Source organism: Neltuma alba, unplaced genomic scaffold (assembly GCF_004799145.2).
Source record: "Neltuma alba isolate B1F8T4 unplaced genomic scaffold, ASM479914v2 tig00000644_pilon, whole genome shotgun sequence".
Taxonomy (NCBI): domain Eukaryota; kingdom Viridiplantae; phylum Streptophyta; class Magnoliopsida; order Fabales; family Fabaceae; genus Neltuma; species Neltuma alba.
The window spans coordinates 8,643-25,247 of NW_021632127.1; the positions used below are offsets into that span (position 1 = coordinate 8,643).

At 34.6% G+C, this 16,605-nt stretch overlaps 1 protein-coding gene across 1 annotated transcript; it reads right to left on the bottom strand.

Moving 5' to 3' along the window:
- Positions 1 to 14,429: 14,429 nt before the first annotated feature.
- LOC114743601 (cytochrome P450 71D10-like) lies at positions 14,430 to 16,274 on the bottom strand. Its single transcript, XM_028931823.1, has 3 exons — positions 15,390 to 16,274; positions 15,145 to 15,246; positions 14,430 to 14,945 (listed from the first exon to the last, which is right to left on the bottom strand). The coding sequence occupies exons 1-3, from the start codon at positions 16,272 to 16,274 to the stop codon at positions 14,430 to 14,432; spliced, it is 1,503 nt and encodes a 500-aa protein (XP_028787656.1).
- Positions 16,275 to 16,605: the final 331 nt, after the last annotated feature.

Genomic DNA, 16,605 nt, shown 5'->3' on the forward strand with positions numbered 1-16,605 from the left:
GAGATAGATGAAGATAGTCGTCGGAATCGGGTTCATGATATTCGCCGGAGCAATGCTTTTATGTCCCAGAGTGTCTTTTGAGTGGTCTCTAATGGAACCCCAGCGAGGAAAAGTTTAGTAATCAGAAGAAGGGCGCATGCGAAGCATTGTGAAAATGGTGGTGCTCCCTGTTGAGCAAATTTGGTTGCAGATGTTGAGGAACTGACCAAATCCTTCTTCATGCCTCCCACATTGTAGATCCTTGGCTTTCTGAGGGATCTTTCTCCTTCTCCTTCTTCATTCACCATGTTCTCCAATTTTTGATTTTTTTTTTTAACACTCCGATTCTTTGCCCAGTCATGTTTGGTGGGCCTCTTGAGATTGACTTTTATTGTGAGCAATGAATTGCTAATACCAACTAGATTGGACTGTACGAACAAAGGAATTTGTTAAGAGTTTTATTAATTATATAGAATACCAACTTGGGATAGCTACACTTTGCTGCAAGCCATGACAGGGTCAATTAGAAATTTATAATATACTTGAGAAAAAAATTGTGTCACTGTTTTGTCCGATCACTGGTTTTCTGCGCCCTTCAAAATTGTAAAAAGAATGTCTTTGTCGAACATGTTCAGCAACCTTTCTTCTTGACTGTCTCCTGTCTGATGCATTTATGGCTTAATGAAAACATTGTTTCGTGTTGTTCTTATCTGCAAGTTTTCTCTGTTACTAGAACTGAGATGACAATGTTCCCAAGGCAAAAAGGCAACGGGAAGATCATATTCAATCCATGAAAACAAAGAAAGAGAGCTTACAGAATGGCGTGCCTCAGTTTCATCACTGTGTTCTCCATTATACAGCCCTTGAATCCTTCTCCCTCACGTTAATTTCTACAATAAATACTTGTATGAAATTCTACATTCCGCAGTTTTCTTTCCCTCTTTGATTAGGACCACTTGAATATATCATTCATGTATTGATTCTTGCATTTTGTTCATTTATAATAAACTCCTTGCAAACAGATACTATCAAATGAAAAGAAGCTTCTCCCTATCTTCCTCGAATGACAAAACTGTTTGGAGTGTGATTTGGTGTTCTTGTCAATCTCTTTCAGGGGTTCCTACTTTGGGCTTTATAAGTGCAATATGGGCACCTTCCGGAAAAGTCACAGAGCGTGTTCCCTCGTACAGAATTTTGACTAAATATTGATTATTTCAATTTAACAAGACGGAAATAGGAAAAAACCAGGAAGCAAGCTTCTCCTCTGTGTACTAACTTCCGCGAAAGTCAAAGAGAATCATTTTCTAACTCGTCAAAGATAGTAACAATAAGTATTCGTGGGTTATTTGCAAATTGGTAGCCGATGGCTTTCTTTCTTTCTTTGTTTTTTTTTTCTTTGGGGGAATTTGTAGTATATCTCCTGACTCCTTGGTAGCTAATTAATATCAGTCAACTCTCAAAAAATTTTAAAATTTCATTGCATTTCTTGACCAAAATTTTTTGTGTGAGAAGACAAAAAAACCCTTATTTTATTTGAGTTGCAAATCGCTGCATTCATGTTGCAAACCACCGAATTCTTATTGTAAATTGCCAAATTTGAGTTGTTCATTCAGCTATAAAATTTAAAAAAATTTACAATTCAAATTTGGGTATTTATGATAAGAATTCAGCGATTTATAACACAAATTCAATGATTTACAATTCAAATAATATTAGGGTATTTTTGTTTTCTCACACAAAAAATTTTGGTTAATGGGGTGCAGTGAAATTTTAGAATGTTTTAAGGGTTAACTGATATTAATTGGCTACTAAGAGTATCTATTGAAATTCTCTTTTTTGCCTAGTTAAATTTTTCCTCGGAGCACTGCATCCTGAACTGGGGATGTTCTAATACATTGAAAAGCCATGGAACAGAGCAGTGTTTAGTTTTGTAGATTTTTAGATTTCTGCAACACCGAATATTTTTTTTTTAGCTCAATGCTTTCTAATCAAATAATACAGCCATTGATGCTATAACATTTTCATCTGAATACATATCACTTACAATCACATTCAGTTTTTTTTTTTACCTTTTTTACTGAACGCATTCTATGGGTGCATTTTTATGTTCTTGAGAAAAATGTAGAAGGGTAGAAGCGAATGACTTGGTCCTTGCTAACTCAGTCAACGAAAAGATTCTAATCTTGTCAACAGTGGCTAAATTATATATTAATTTTATATATCAAATAATTTTGTACTATGTGCATAACTTCCAGAGAGTCATAGAAAATCACTTTCCAACGATTAGTATTCACTGGCTATTTCCAAATTGATAGCCAATTGCTTTCTTCATCATCTGATTATATTTAATTAAATTTTTCCGCGGAGTACTGCTTCTCAAACAGTGTCTAGTTTTGTAGGTTTCTATATGTGGTCATTGTTGTTCATTATACTAGCTCTGGTCCTAATTATAAGAGCTAATTGACTAATTTGAGGAGATTAAGGAAAGAAGTTAAGCTAGTTATTTGTAATAAATATGTATTATTTTTTTCTAAAATATCCTTGCTAATCAAGTGTATTGGCTATAACTACTATTATTAGAATGACTACTTTTAAACAAATATATAAATATAAGAGACAAAGTGGATTGGAGTCTTATATTTAGGACTAAAATAAAAGTCAAACAAGGCCTTATATTAAAAACCAGAGGAAGTATATAATTAAAACGGCAAGTTGCAAGTTGCAAATTGCTTTTGAACAAGTAAAAGGCCTCATATGCAAGCCGCAGTTTGCAGCGATACCCACCAAACTCACAAACTAAGCATTGTGGGAATTTCTTTCAAACACAACAAAAAGATGGACGCCATCGCTTGGGATGTTTTTCATGGTCTGACCTCTTCGGCCCTTGAAGAGTTCAAATTGCTGTGGAATGCTAAACACGATGCAGAAAGAATGAAAAACACGATCCTTGCAATAAGAGCTACACTATCAGATGCAGAGGCAAAGGCCAACAATAACAATCAAGTCAGCTTATGGCTTTCCAGACTGAAAGATGTCCTCTATGATGCAGATGACCTGCTCAATGATTTGTCCACTGAAGCTTTGAGGAGAGGAATCATGATTCCAAACAGGGTGGCAAAGAAGGTACGGATCTTCTTCTCGACATCAAACCAAGTTGTTTATAATCTTAAGATGGCTCATAAACTGAGGGAAGTCAGGGGAAGGCTAGATGAAATTGATAATGACAAGAAACAACTTCATTTGATTGATCACCCTCTTAAGCCTCTACCTGCAACACCTCACTTTTATATACTAATAGGATCATTTTAACGTCTGTGAATCACTAACGCCAGGTTTCTGTCCTGGGAAAAGACAGGGAAATTTTTTTTTCCCCTTTAACATAATCATTGGAATCCGTTGATCAAATATTTTAAACCTTCAGATAACTGATGAGTGATCCCAAATCAACCCTACTTTCAACTTAATCTATTATCACCTAAAATAATTTCATACTATACAATCTTATAATATTATATAAAAAAAATAAAGCAACGCTCTTGGTTGACAGCATATACGTGCACCTGGCAATGCTCACTTCCTTCTTCTAGAGGATACAAAATAATATTTCCATAGAGCAAGTATAGTTACTTGCCCATATATTTTGCTATACAATTTACAGAATTATAATAGGTATCTCTGCTCTTCAATCAGCTCACCTTCTTCTTAAACATCCTCCTTATTCTTCGAGTTACTAGCCTTCGCTGTTCATCATGAATGGGAGGGTGAGATTCTAAAGAATCCCCGTAGTAGTAGTTTCCATCAAACACATATGCAGATCACATGAAGCATGCAAAACAAGTCAAAGTGGAACATAACCTTGCAAGCTAATGCAATTAAGCATTTATGCGCAATGACAGATAGACAAGCTGAATAAATAATGCGCAAATAATTGGCAATCACTGCCGCGCAAATAATTGGCAATCACTGCCCCATGTCTATTAGACAAGCTGAATAAATAATGCGCAAATAATTGGCAATCACTGCCCCATGTCTATCAGCTGCACGTGATCACGGCTAAATAATCCATGCAAGGAATTAAGGATTACATGTTCTCATGCTTTTTGAATAGCAATATGGCACAAACAGACATGCAGCAATCATACACAAGTGTAAGGGAGGAAAGAACTACTACCTGGTCTGCTTCCCTCCAAATAATACCTTACCGTTCTCCTTTCTTTCTGCTTCTTGGTGAGCTTGAGCATATATCAAAACCTATCATGTTTGTAAGGGTAGATCAATATTTGATCCAATTGTAATTCATAAATTAAATAACTCTCTTTAAATCCCAAATCTTCTTTAATCTCTACCCTTACATAATAGTTGGTCATCTTGGATAATTTTTCTTATTCAAACTATTCTCTTTGGAACACTTCCTTCCTTATCTCAACCATACAGTTACTTTACTTAGTAACTGGTCATCTTGGTCAAAAATACTATTTTATTGATTATATTTGAAGGCAAATAATGAGTTCCCTATACTTAATCATTCTAATCTTATTGAAATTAAATCAATTAAAATTCAACTCTACTTCTTTTACCAGTTTGGCCAAGACACACACCCAAACTACACGTACTTACCTAAATTCCCATGCACCCATAAATATTTTCATAATTAACTAAACATCATTCTTAATCTCTTAGATCCCAACTTAAACTTCCTTAAACAAATATCTAACTTTAAGTTTATTTGGCAACCAAACAGCCATTAACTTTAATTCTCACTCAATCCTTCAATCCTTAAAACTTCCCAAACTTCAAACATCTTGTTTCAATTCCTAACTTAAATCCGGAAGCTTTGAGATTTAAGAACAATATTCAAATAACCATTTTCAAAAGCTTTAAATATACTTAATTACTTCAAGCATTTAAAGATTCTTGAACACTATGATCGATTAAATCTAGAACTGCCAGATTTGAAACATACCTTTCAAGAATCAAAACTCCACATACAAACCCATAAATCAAATACTACATGTTTGGCCCTTGTTCTTTATTTTCTTAAAAATGTACCTAAAGCCAATAGTTACTCTTTTTCCTACATTGCAAGGTTTCAGATTTCAATTATAACCCCACAGCCTAACCTCCTCCTGAACAACAATTCTAGATTCCATGTTTTCCACTCCTAACTTCCACGGTCAGCACATACAACAATCATGAATTCATAAGTATTCTCTTATACACCTCCAAAACCTCAATCCAAACAGCCATGGCATCCCCCGCGCACAGATATATATATATATATATTTAGCTTATTTACTCTAGCATTTAAGTGTTTCATTCCCCTCTATTATCCAAAACTAAAACAGCAACTTCACAAATACAACAGCCCCTGTCTCGGTACCTATAAACCAGAGCAAATAACACATGCACCCAGAAAATTTACACAGCTATACTCACTTCGTCCATGCTATGGAACCCGACGCCAACTCAGCAAGATAAGACGACACCATCCTATTTGTAAAAATCACAGATTTGAACTTAAATCCTTCGAGCTTCATCATGCAGAAACCACAACCGCGTGCAACAGCAAATCTTACTTCTATATAAACCGCGTTCTCAAGCTTCATTATATCCACACATGATATACGGCAACTAAGGTCGAAACCTTTCCTATACATGCATGCACGAGTCTGACACTATATATATATATATATATATTATTCCCAAGCCATATACCCCTGTTTCGGTAAGTCAAAAACAGAGCAGGGAACCTACATGCAAGCCGAAAGATACATTCCATTATCATCAACAAGCTCTACTCTTTCATTGTTATAAACTTTCAGCTTAAATAGAAGTTTCACTCACTACCCAGATACTCATCTCTTTCTCTCCTCAACATCACCGGAAACGTGAACCCAAACCAGAAAATCAAGACAACAATGGACCCGTGAAGCTCACCTGGATTGTTTGATCAGTTTGCATGCGCTGGATACCACCTCCGGTCACTTTTCCAGCTCCGTCGACTCTGTTTCCCCGTGCTCTCCCTCTCTCGCTCTCGTCTCAGTCTCTCTTTTCTCTGAACACACCGTAGGCAATGAGCATATAACGTGGTGATCAGCTGACACATAGAGGAATGAATTTAGACGCGTGGAAACCAGCTGTGCAACGGAGAAACAATTCAGACGTCTTGAGGAGGAGGCAGCATGTATACTACATGATTGCTGAGTCATTTTGCCCTCCTAAATAATTATTCTTCCAATCCTATCCCTTCTCCTATTTTTCTGAAATATAAGATATATCCAGAAATTAAACCAAAATATCATAAATGGATTTTTCTTATCCATTAGCTTCTTTGACCCATAAATAATTTTCCTAAGAATTTCAGATCAAAAGTCCACTCTTGACTATTTTTCTGAAATTTTCCAAAATATTTCTAAACCTTGAAAAAAATCAATATTCCATAATTTTCCCCAATTGTGATTGAGCTATTAAATAATTTTAATGAACTTTCCCTTTTCTACTCATCCTGAGTCAGAAAATTCGGGATGTTACACTACCTGTACTTGAGCAATGAAAGCGAACATACTCGTTTGTGCAAGAAGATGAAGTCATTGGGAGAGAGGAGGAAAAAGATATGATTTTACGTTATTTGTTAGACAGTAATGTGAAATCTGGTGTTTCAGTTATTCCCATTATTGGATTTGGAGGGTTAGACAAGACCACACTTGCTCAAATTGTGTACAATCATGTGGATGTTCAAAAGTATTTTGGGATAAAAACTTGGGTATGTGTGTCTGATGAATTTGATGTTAGACAAATAGCTCTAAAGATTTTAGGACAAGAAAGTCCAAAAGAGATGGAGTAAGTGCAGCAAGACTTTAGACAATTGATAGAGGGAAAGAAGTTTTTGATCTTGTTAGATGATGTTTGGAATGAAGATGTTGAGGTTTGGCATAAGTTGAAATGTTTATTGACCATGGGAGCAAAAGGGAGCATGATGATTGTTACCACACATAGCGAGAAGGTGGGAAAGATGAGGGGCACCTATCCTCCGATTATCCTTAAAGGTTTAGATGGTGAAAGATCGTAGGAGTTGTTTTGCAGAGTGGCTTTTGAAGGGGCAGAGAGTCAAATGATCAGGAGTTGGTAGAAATGGGTAGGGAGGTTGTAAAGAAATGTACAGGAGTTCCTCTTGCTATTAGAGTTGTTGGAAGTCTTGTGTATGATAAAACTTTAGAAGGAATAGATCTATCGTACTTGAGGAATTGTGAGCTTTGGAGCATAGACTAATTTGAGGAAAGAATCTTTGCTGTGCTCATACTCTCTTATGATCATCTTCCTTCACACATGAAAAATTATGCTGCTTTTTGTTCATTGTTCCCAAAAGATTTTGAATTCAAGAAGCAAAGACTAATTCAAATGTGGGTGGCTGAAGGATTCATTCAATTAACTAATCCGATGAGGTGTGAGGAAGATGTTGGGAATGAATATTTTATGAATCTACTTTGAAGATCCTTCTTCCAAGATGCCATAAGAGATGATTACGGTGACATAAATACATGCAAAATGCATGACCTCATTCATGATTTAGCACATTTTGTAGCAAAGGATGAGTATCTTTTAATTGAAGAAGAAAAAAGAGAGTTCTAAAGACACAACACGTCATTTGTCATATGATATGCCAAGAAGAGTTTGGAGAGTTCTAACTTCCTTATTCAAATTTGAAAAATTAAGGACAATGCTTTTGCTAGCCCATATTTTTTCGTGTCAAATGGGTCACTCTATTTTTTATTTGGTTGCATCAAAATTGAAATTCATAAGTGTTCTGGGCTTACGCAGGTCGAACATTACCGAAATTCCCAAAAGTATTAGAAAATTGAAGCATCTAAGATTTCTTGATCTTTCAGCCAATCATTTCAAGCAGGTCCCAAGGACTATTAATAGACTCCACAACTTGCAAACCTTAAACCTCAGTTCTAATGCTGGTCTTCAGAAATTGCCAAGCGACATCAATAATTAAATTGTTGAGCTTGAGGCATCTTTATCCTTGCAATTGTGAGTGGATGCCAAGTGGTTTGGGGCAATTGACTTCTCTCCAAACCTTGACAGATTTTGTAGTAGATGACTAGGATATGCACGGGAGAAGAGCAAGTGCAAGAATAAGTGAATTGGGTGAGCTTAACAACTTGAGAGGGACTTTAAAAATAAGAGGGCTAAAACACGTGAGGTCAAACCCTACAGAGGCAAAGTTTGCAAGGTTAATAGAGAAGCAACATCTTCAAGAGTTATTTTTGTCTTGGGACACAATCTCCTCTGATTGTGAGTTATCTAAAGATAATTCTCATGAATTCATTTTGGAAAGGCTTCGTCCTCATCATCCCATCAAATTTCTACGCATTGATGGATTTTCTGGAGAAACGCTACCAAACTGGATGAGGACTCTCTTGAAACTGCAACATCTTCGACTCTGGAATTGTAGGAATTTGATATCACTTCTTGAAGGACTTCGTAATCTCAGATCATTACAAACATTTAAGGTAAACGGAACCCCATTGTTGGATGGAAGATGCCGACATAAAAGTGGTGAGGAGTGGCAAGAAATTGCTCATAAAGCATCCATTTTATGTGCTAGAAACATTAGAATACTGACGACTCCTGCATGTCGATAGAACAATATTGGTATTTGGAGGTTTTGTTATTTAATATTCACTGCTCACTTGCTTCTTGGCAGCAAAGTGCAGACTTCTCGACTGGAATTGATGTTTTACATACTTATGTTTCTTATTGCATAGATCTTAAGCAGCAATGAAAGTTTGTCAAGAAATTGGCAACACCATTGCCATGCCTCTCACGTATTTCTGCAATATTGATTTTCTATTTTTTTTTTCATTTCCTGATATTCAATAAATACTACCATTGATGCTATAACATTTCCGTTTGAATATTTGTCAATTACAATCACATTCGAAGTTTTTTTTTTTTGACCTGAACAGATTCTGAGGTTTCTGTTCTTTATGTTATAAAGAAAAATGTAGAAGCGAACGACTTAGGACTCGCGGACTCGCTAGCTCAGTCAACGGAAAGATGTTGATAAAAGAATTATTTTTTAAAAAATAATAAGTTTAATTATGTCAAACAAAGTAAAGTGATAAGTGAAAACTTGTATATAAGGTTTAGAAACAGAGTATCTTCTCATCAACATTACAAGACACAAAGTCAATTATTCTTCACTTTTCTCTCGGTCCGTACATATATTGATGCACATATGCATACATAGACACATATAATTTGTGTCTATAGAGACAAGTGATTGTTGGGAATGCAAGAGGATTATTTGAAAATATAGAAAAAGAAAAAGTTCAAATAGTACTCTTTCGGTATTTAATATAGAATCTAATTGAGGAATATCAATTTTTTTTCAAATTAACTGTACTGATATTTCCTCAATAATAATCAAAGTTCTAGTCATTACAAGATTTTGTGGAGAAAAGCTGCCAGACTAAATTGGAAGTCTCTTGGAATTGCAACATCTTGTCCTCTTTGATTGCAAGTATTTGAACTCATTTCCTGAAGGCCTTCGTAATCCCATATCATTACGAACATTGACCATAGAGGGATCCCCAAATTTGCTTGTTGATAAGGGAGCCAAAATTGCTCATAATATAGTGGACTAACAATATAGTGCTTGGAGTGATTGCACTGCACGCCAAGCCTAACAAATGTAATCCACCGAGTTCCATTTGATTGAATATTTGTATAAGGAGCCGAAAGCCTTGTAGCCTATGACATTGATGCTCTCCTATAAGTCAAGGGTCACGGGTTTAGGCTCTTAGTGCCTGCCCTTTTAATTTGAAAAAAAAAAAAATTTGTGCAAGGAGTAGCATGCCTCTAACTAGTCCCTCTTTTGTATTGTATGCTTTGTTTCATTGCCTTTGTTGTGGACACATGTGATTTGATATTGTTGTGCAGAGTCTGTTTCAAAAGTTAATCCCTCTCTTTTATAGTTCCTTGAGTAATATTCACTTGTCAAATGTACAGCCGGTGTGAAAGAAAAGGGTCAAATGTACAATCAATGATGAGCTGACATTTTCTGTATGAATGCTTGTCACATGCAATCATATGAATGAGTTCTTGAGTAAACTTTAAAATGTCCATAAAAAAAGTTTAATGATTTCTTAATTAGGTTTAATTACGTCAAAAAATGTGAAAACTTTTTCCTTAAAAAATTTGAAATATACTTCGTATTTATCACAAATGTCTAATTTAACTAATTTTTTTAATCTCTTCAAATTAACTAGCTCTTATATTAAAGACCAAAGGTAGCATTATCAAATTAGGTCAACAACATTATATATTTTATATAATCTGCAGTGCTTTTTCTTCCCCCTGATTTTCTTGTTATTCTTGTTGCAATCTAGTTCATGTCTACCATACATGTCTTCTAGTAATATATAGGAAAAATGATATAAAAATGATTCCTAAATTTCAAAATCCTTAAATGGTCACTTAAATAAGCAAAATTTTAGTTTAGGTATAAGTGACTAAATTGAAATTTGCAAATTTACTTAAATGACTATATTGTTGTCTTTTTCTAAAAAAAACAAAATATACGAACCACACTTATCGGCGGCCTGCCGTTGGAGTTTTGATGCCAGTAGTGACCATTAGAGTTCAGGTGGGCTGCCATCACCAAAGCTTTGGCAGCAGGCCTACGACCCGTTGTTAAAGCTCTGGCAGCCGGCAACTATTTTTTTAAATATATTTTTACAACTTCAATAATACCGTCAATAAGTTTTTTAACGCTATTAACAAGTCTTGTATAGCAATTAACAACAAGTTTATTAGAAAATAATTTATGTAACCCTAGTAATAAGTTTGATATAGCAGTTAACAACAGTTTTTCTAAAAAATTTAACAATAACGATTAACAAGTCATATAATAATATTAACAAATCTTATAATACTATTAACAAAATTTTCCTATAAAGATTAATGTTTTTAATATTAGCTCCCTATCAAAGTTGTACATCAAAATTTTTTCATTTATTAGGCAATCACTATGGTTATGAGAGTTGTTAATATCATTACATGACTTGCTATTAAAATTGTTAATGGTATTATAAGAATTGTTAGTATCATTACATAACTTGTTAACTAGGTTACTAAAGTTAAAAAAAATGTCATTTTTTGAATTTGTCAGAAAACTTGTTGTTAACTACTCTAGCGAACTTATTAATAACGTTACAAAACTTATTAACCGCGTTATTGAAGTTCTAAAAATGCCACTTTTTAATTTTCTAAAAAACTTATTATTAATTGATATAACGAAGTTGTTAATAGCATTAAAGAACTTTGTAAAGATCTGAAAAAAAATAGTTGCTGGTTGCTGGAGTTTTGACAACCAGTGGTTGAAATGCTGCCAGAGCTTTGGTGATGACAACTCACTTGAACTTCTGCGGATGATCGCCAATGAGGGTGCTTGGTATAATTTCTTTAAAAAAATAAAGGGCAATATGGTTATTTTAGTAAATTTATAAATTCCAATTTAGTCACTTATACCTAAATTTGAATTTTTCTTATTTAAGTGGCTATTTGGGGACTTTGAAATGTCATCTTGGTCTGAATGCTTGTTGAATAAAGTTGCATTCGGACGATGCATACTTTCTTTTATTGAGAAAAATGCAAAGGAAAATAACCTATGAGTCATTGTTAATTCACACCAAATGAAAAGATGAACTTTTCAATCCCAATTTGAATCCTTAACCATTATTTTTAATGTTTTGTATCAATCGGGACTTAAAAGTATTCTTTAGCTTTAGTACAATCAATTCATTTTTCATGTGTTTATTGATATATAAATTGACTGATTTCTTAGATCAGAGTCCCTCTGCTGGTCAAAAAAAAAAAATCAGAGTCTCTCGCATTTTCAAAAGAATAGAATCATACATATATTGATTCATTCATTATGTTCATTTAATGATTCTTAAATAATTTTAATTTTATTTATGTCAAACAAAGTAAAGGATTGTTTGAAAACTTGTTCTTCGGGGCAAAAAGTGGAAAGTCAAATTAGTTAATATTTGTAAATGACTTAAAGTGTGGCAACGATATTCATTTATCGCACTTACTCTGCATATAGGGTGTAAAACAGAGCATCTAACTCACCAACAATACAAGTAAATTATTCTTCATTTTTTTCTTCTCTTGGTCCATATTTACAAGTTTGCTTTGCTTGCTGGATTGTTTTTGCGGGTTGCTAGACTGGCGTCCAGGCAGATTTATGCCGAGATTTCTCAGGTAATGAATTTTCCTTCCTCTTCATTTTTTTAATTCATTTCCTTCCTCTTCATTAATTATCGTTGCTAATGTTTTTTTTGGGCTTTAATATTGTTTGCGAATGATTGTAGGTGAAATAAGGGTATGCCAAATCACTTTGGACTTAAAACTAGACTGGAATAGTTAAGAAATAAACCTCCCAACAAATATACTTTTCAGGATTAGAATTTGTTTTCTCCTCCTTATAAGGATTAGGCAGTTATCACTTACCAACTCAACCAATAATTTGTTGATACTATGCTTCCACTTTAATGTGAGAATGAATAACTAAGTAAGAAAATTTAAATAAGGTTTTGGGGTAGACATAAATAAAACATAAGAAGAAAAGAAAATGATGAAATGAATGAAAAGAAGCTACCTCCTACGTTCCTCCAGGTAGACGACACTCCTAGGAGTGTGATTTGATTTTTGATGTTGTTTCAATCTCTTTCAGGGGTTATTTGGCTACGAATGCTTTTTAAGTTTTCTACCAGGGGCTGAACTTCTAGGAAAGTCACAGAACATTACCTTCCAAGTTCCAACTCAATTATTTATGCAAGCTGGGCTTGCAGCAACACAAATCAAAATCACAAACTAAAATTATAAAATTTTCTTTTCTTTCACATACCAAAAAAGATGAAATCCATCACTATGAAGTGTGAGAGTTCTTAAGGGACTGACGAAACTAGGCTGAAATCAGGTTCTAATCTTTATGAGGAAAGGAGAGCGGAAACCAACAATGAGTAGTTGCAAGATGCCACAGCTAAATTCAAAATCTTTAACATTTACGAGTTCTTTAACCTTATTATATACTTATGTAGGATAAGCCTTGGGACGATGACAAACAAAAAGTTTGACGTGCTTTTAGAGTAACTGGTTTTTTTGGCCGTTGGCGCAAAAAAAAAAACTGATTTTTTTGTCAAATGCCACTTTAAAGTTAAAATAACTCTTTTTTAATTTCTGGTTTTTGCATTTTCTTCAAATTTAAAGCTTTTAAAATAAAGTTTTCAACTTATTATCTATAAAAGTTTATGTCAGGCTGACTTTTTTTTTTTGAAAAAAACAAAAGCTTATTTAAATATAAATCGCAGGCATCAATTGACTTTTACCTCATCTTCAATTCACAAAAGTCAATTGGGATAAAAATTACCTTTATCAATGTTAATCTAAATAAGACCTTTTGGTAACTTCACTGAAATACTCCCTGCATTTGACTCAAATCCACTTATATTTAGCTACAAGGCCAAGTTGCTTTTGAAAACGTACAAGGCATTCTTTGCTATTAATACCTAAGCTGGAGTTTGCAGCGAATACTCACCAAACAGTGGAGAACAATACAATCTTCTAAAATTTAAGAAAACCGAGGATCTTACTGATCAACAATACAAGTCAGTTATTCTTCAATTTTTCGCTCGGTCCCTGTATATATTTATACGCATACACATACATATATAATTTACATATACACACATTATAGAGACAAGCGATATTTGGGAATGCAAAAGGGTCATTTGAAAATATCAAGAAAAAAAAAGTTCGAATTTTCCGTTGATTTCTATAAACTACAGTAAAGCCATTTTATAACGCGGCCCACATGAATTTATTTGGCTTTTAAGAGATTGTCGTGTGGTGAGAATTGGACAAGCGGCCACCAATCTTATCCTTTTTGAGTCAATGAAAAAGGCGTCTGACAGTGATTAAAATATGGCTGAAATTTCAAACTAAAGCCACACTCAGCAACTCCCTCAATCACTACTCTTAACTAGTATAATCAATACTCCCCTACGCTTTAATTTTTTTTTTTAATATAAATGATACGATCAATGAAAAGAAGCTTCTCCTTATCTTCCCCTACGTGTTTAGAATGACAAAGCTGCTTGCACTGTGATTTGATCTTCTTGTTAATCCCTTTCAGGAGTTTCTCTTTATCTTTCGGGAAAGTCAAAGTGCGTGCTCCCTACTACGGAATTCTAACTAAATATTGATAATATAAACTTCACAAGATGGAAATAGACCAAAACGAGAAAACAAAGTTCTCCCATATATAATTAAGAGAAAATTAGAGATAAATCCCTCATTAAAAATTTAATTAGGAAATAGGATCTAAAATCGGACGAGACATCATTATTCGCGGAATAAATATGTGCACTATAAACTCAAGAGGAATAGCCGATAGGAGCTAAAATGAGATTATTTTTCTTCCGTACGAAGCCACCAAACGACTCATCCATATCCAATTCCTCAGGCCTCATCCCCTTCGGTAGTTTCCAATCAAAATGATAAAGTAAATTGGAAAGTAACAATTCTAAAATAGGCATTGCAAATGTGGATCCGGGACATGTTCTTCTTCCGGCACCAAATGGGATATACTCAAAGTTCGAACCTTTGAAGTTGTAGTCAACCATCGTATTGAGAAACCTCTTTGGTTCAAACGTCTCTGGATCATTCCAATTCTTGGGATCTCTTCCGATGGCCCAAGCATTAATGATAATCTTTGTCCTAGGAGGTATCACATATCCATTAATTTCACAACTCTCACTATTTTCTCTTGGAACCAACAATGCTAATGGTGAACGTAGCCTTAGAGTTTCTTTGATGACAGCATTTAAATATTTCAATTGGTGAAGATTTGATTCATCTACATATCCTTTGCTTCCATAGACTCTTCTTACCTATTGTAGAATCAATAATAATTTTCAAGTATAAGTCAACTCGATAGTTTCAAATTTATAAATCAATATGAATAAATGAATTAAATAAAATATCATATATAGATACTATAAGATTAATATATACTGTATTTATAGATACACACAACCCACAAAATTATGATATCACAACATTCAAAATTCTAGCTAATTTTATCTATACCTCTTCTTGTGCCTCTTTCATAACCTTTGGGTTTCTGAGTAATTCTGACATCGCCCATTCTGTTGTGGTTGCTGTTGTTTGAGTTCCAGCAAAGAAAATATCCTGAAAATGGAATTCATGCAATTGATTAGAGGAATGTGTGTGTGCATTTTGAGTATCAAAATAAATTACAAATTATGTTACATTCAATATGAAAAAGTGCATCAGGCCAAAAAAGAATATGATGAGTGCATACGAAGACTAACTTTAAGAACAGCTTTAACGTTGTCAAGAGAAAAGGGGGTGTCAAAGTCATTATCCTTTTGAATCGTGAGAAGAATATCGACAAGATCTTCCTCTGCCTCTCCAACATTGTTTCTTTTCTTTTCTCTGTGGTCTCTGATGATGTCATCAAACACCTTATCTCCCTCTTTGTGCAACTTCATGATTCGAGCTCTCGTCCCAGTGATGACACTGATAAATTTCAGCGACGGATACAAATCAGAAATTGATAACCCAGAGCTTAACTTTATCGTTTGCTCCATAATTTCCAACATCTGTTCTACGTTCTGTGTCTTTGTCCCAAAGGCTGTTCTCGCAACTACGGAATTCGTGAGCGTGGAGATTTTTCTACTAAGGTTTATGAAAGAGCCTTCATGTTCAGCAATATTGCTTACAAGTGCTGATATCTCCTCTTCCCTAATCCTTCTGAATGACTGAACCCTCTTTGCTGAGAAAATCTCTAAAGTACAGATCTTTCGAAGTTGCCTCCAATAGTTTCCATATGGGGAAAAGATGATGTCTGTGCTATTGTAGGCAAAGATATCAGAGGCGAGAATTCTGGGTCTGTTAACAAAGATCTGATCATGGGTCTTCATTATTTCTTTGGCATATTCAGGTGAAGACACTATGATATGAGAAATTTGTCCAAGTTTAAGGTGCATGAATGGACCATACTTGTTTGCAAGATTTGCGAGAGAACGATGAGGTAGTGACCCAATGAGCTGGTGCATATTTCCTATGAGAGGTAATTTCCATGGCCCTGGAGGTAGGGTTTTGATGGATTTTGCGGAAGAAGATAGCTTGTGGATGACAAAGAAAAAGCAGAAGAAAGTGAAGAAGATGATGGAATATGGGATCTGCATCTCCATATTGAAAGAATGGTAGTGTGAGATTTTGAGCTGTTAAGCCCGCCTTTTATAGGCAAGAATTGTAATTTAAAATTCCTAACTAATCCTTTTTAGAGGCAAGAACTGTATTTTAAAATTTCTAAATCGTCGACTTCATGATTTTTTCCCCCTTTACTTTTCGTTTGACGTATATTTTGTGCCGCCTGACTTCGCCACCGTTTCAAACAAGGTTTATTTGAAGTTTTATATTATAATGTTGTCACTTGTTAGTTAACGAAGAAAGATTCCCACAAATTAAGGTCCATGCAGGGAAGGGGCTGCGGAAGGGAGATGGAGAGAAGCCGCCCCTCCA

Excerpts from the sequence above, each read along its gene's own strand:
- LOC114743601 (XM_028931823.1), bottom strand. The coding sequence starts at position 16,274 with ATGGAGATGCAGATCCCATATTCCATCATCTTCTTCACTTTCTTCTGC. Across the intron at positions 15,247-15,389 it reads ACGTTAAAGCTGTTCTTAAA|GATATTTTCTTTGCTGGAAC; the intron begins GTTAGTCTTCGT and ends TTCCATTTTCAG. Across the intron at positions 14,946-15,144 it reads TGAAAGAGGCACAAGAAGAG|GTAAGAAGAGTCTATGGAAG; the intron begins GTATAGATAAAA and ends ATTCTACAATAG.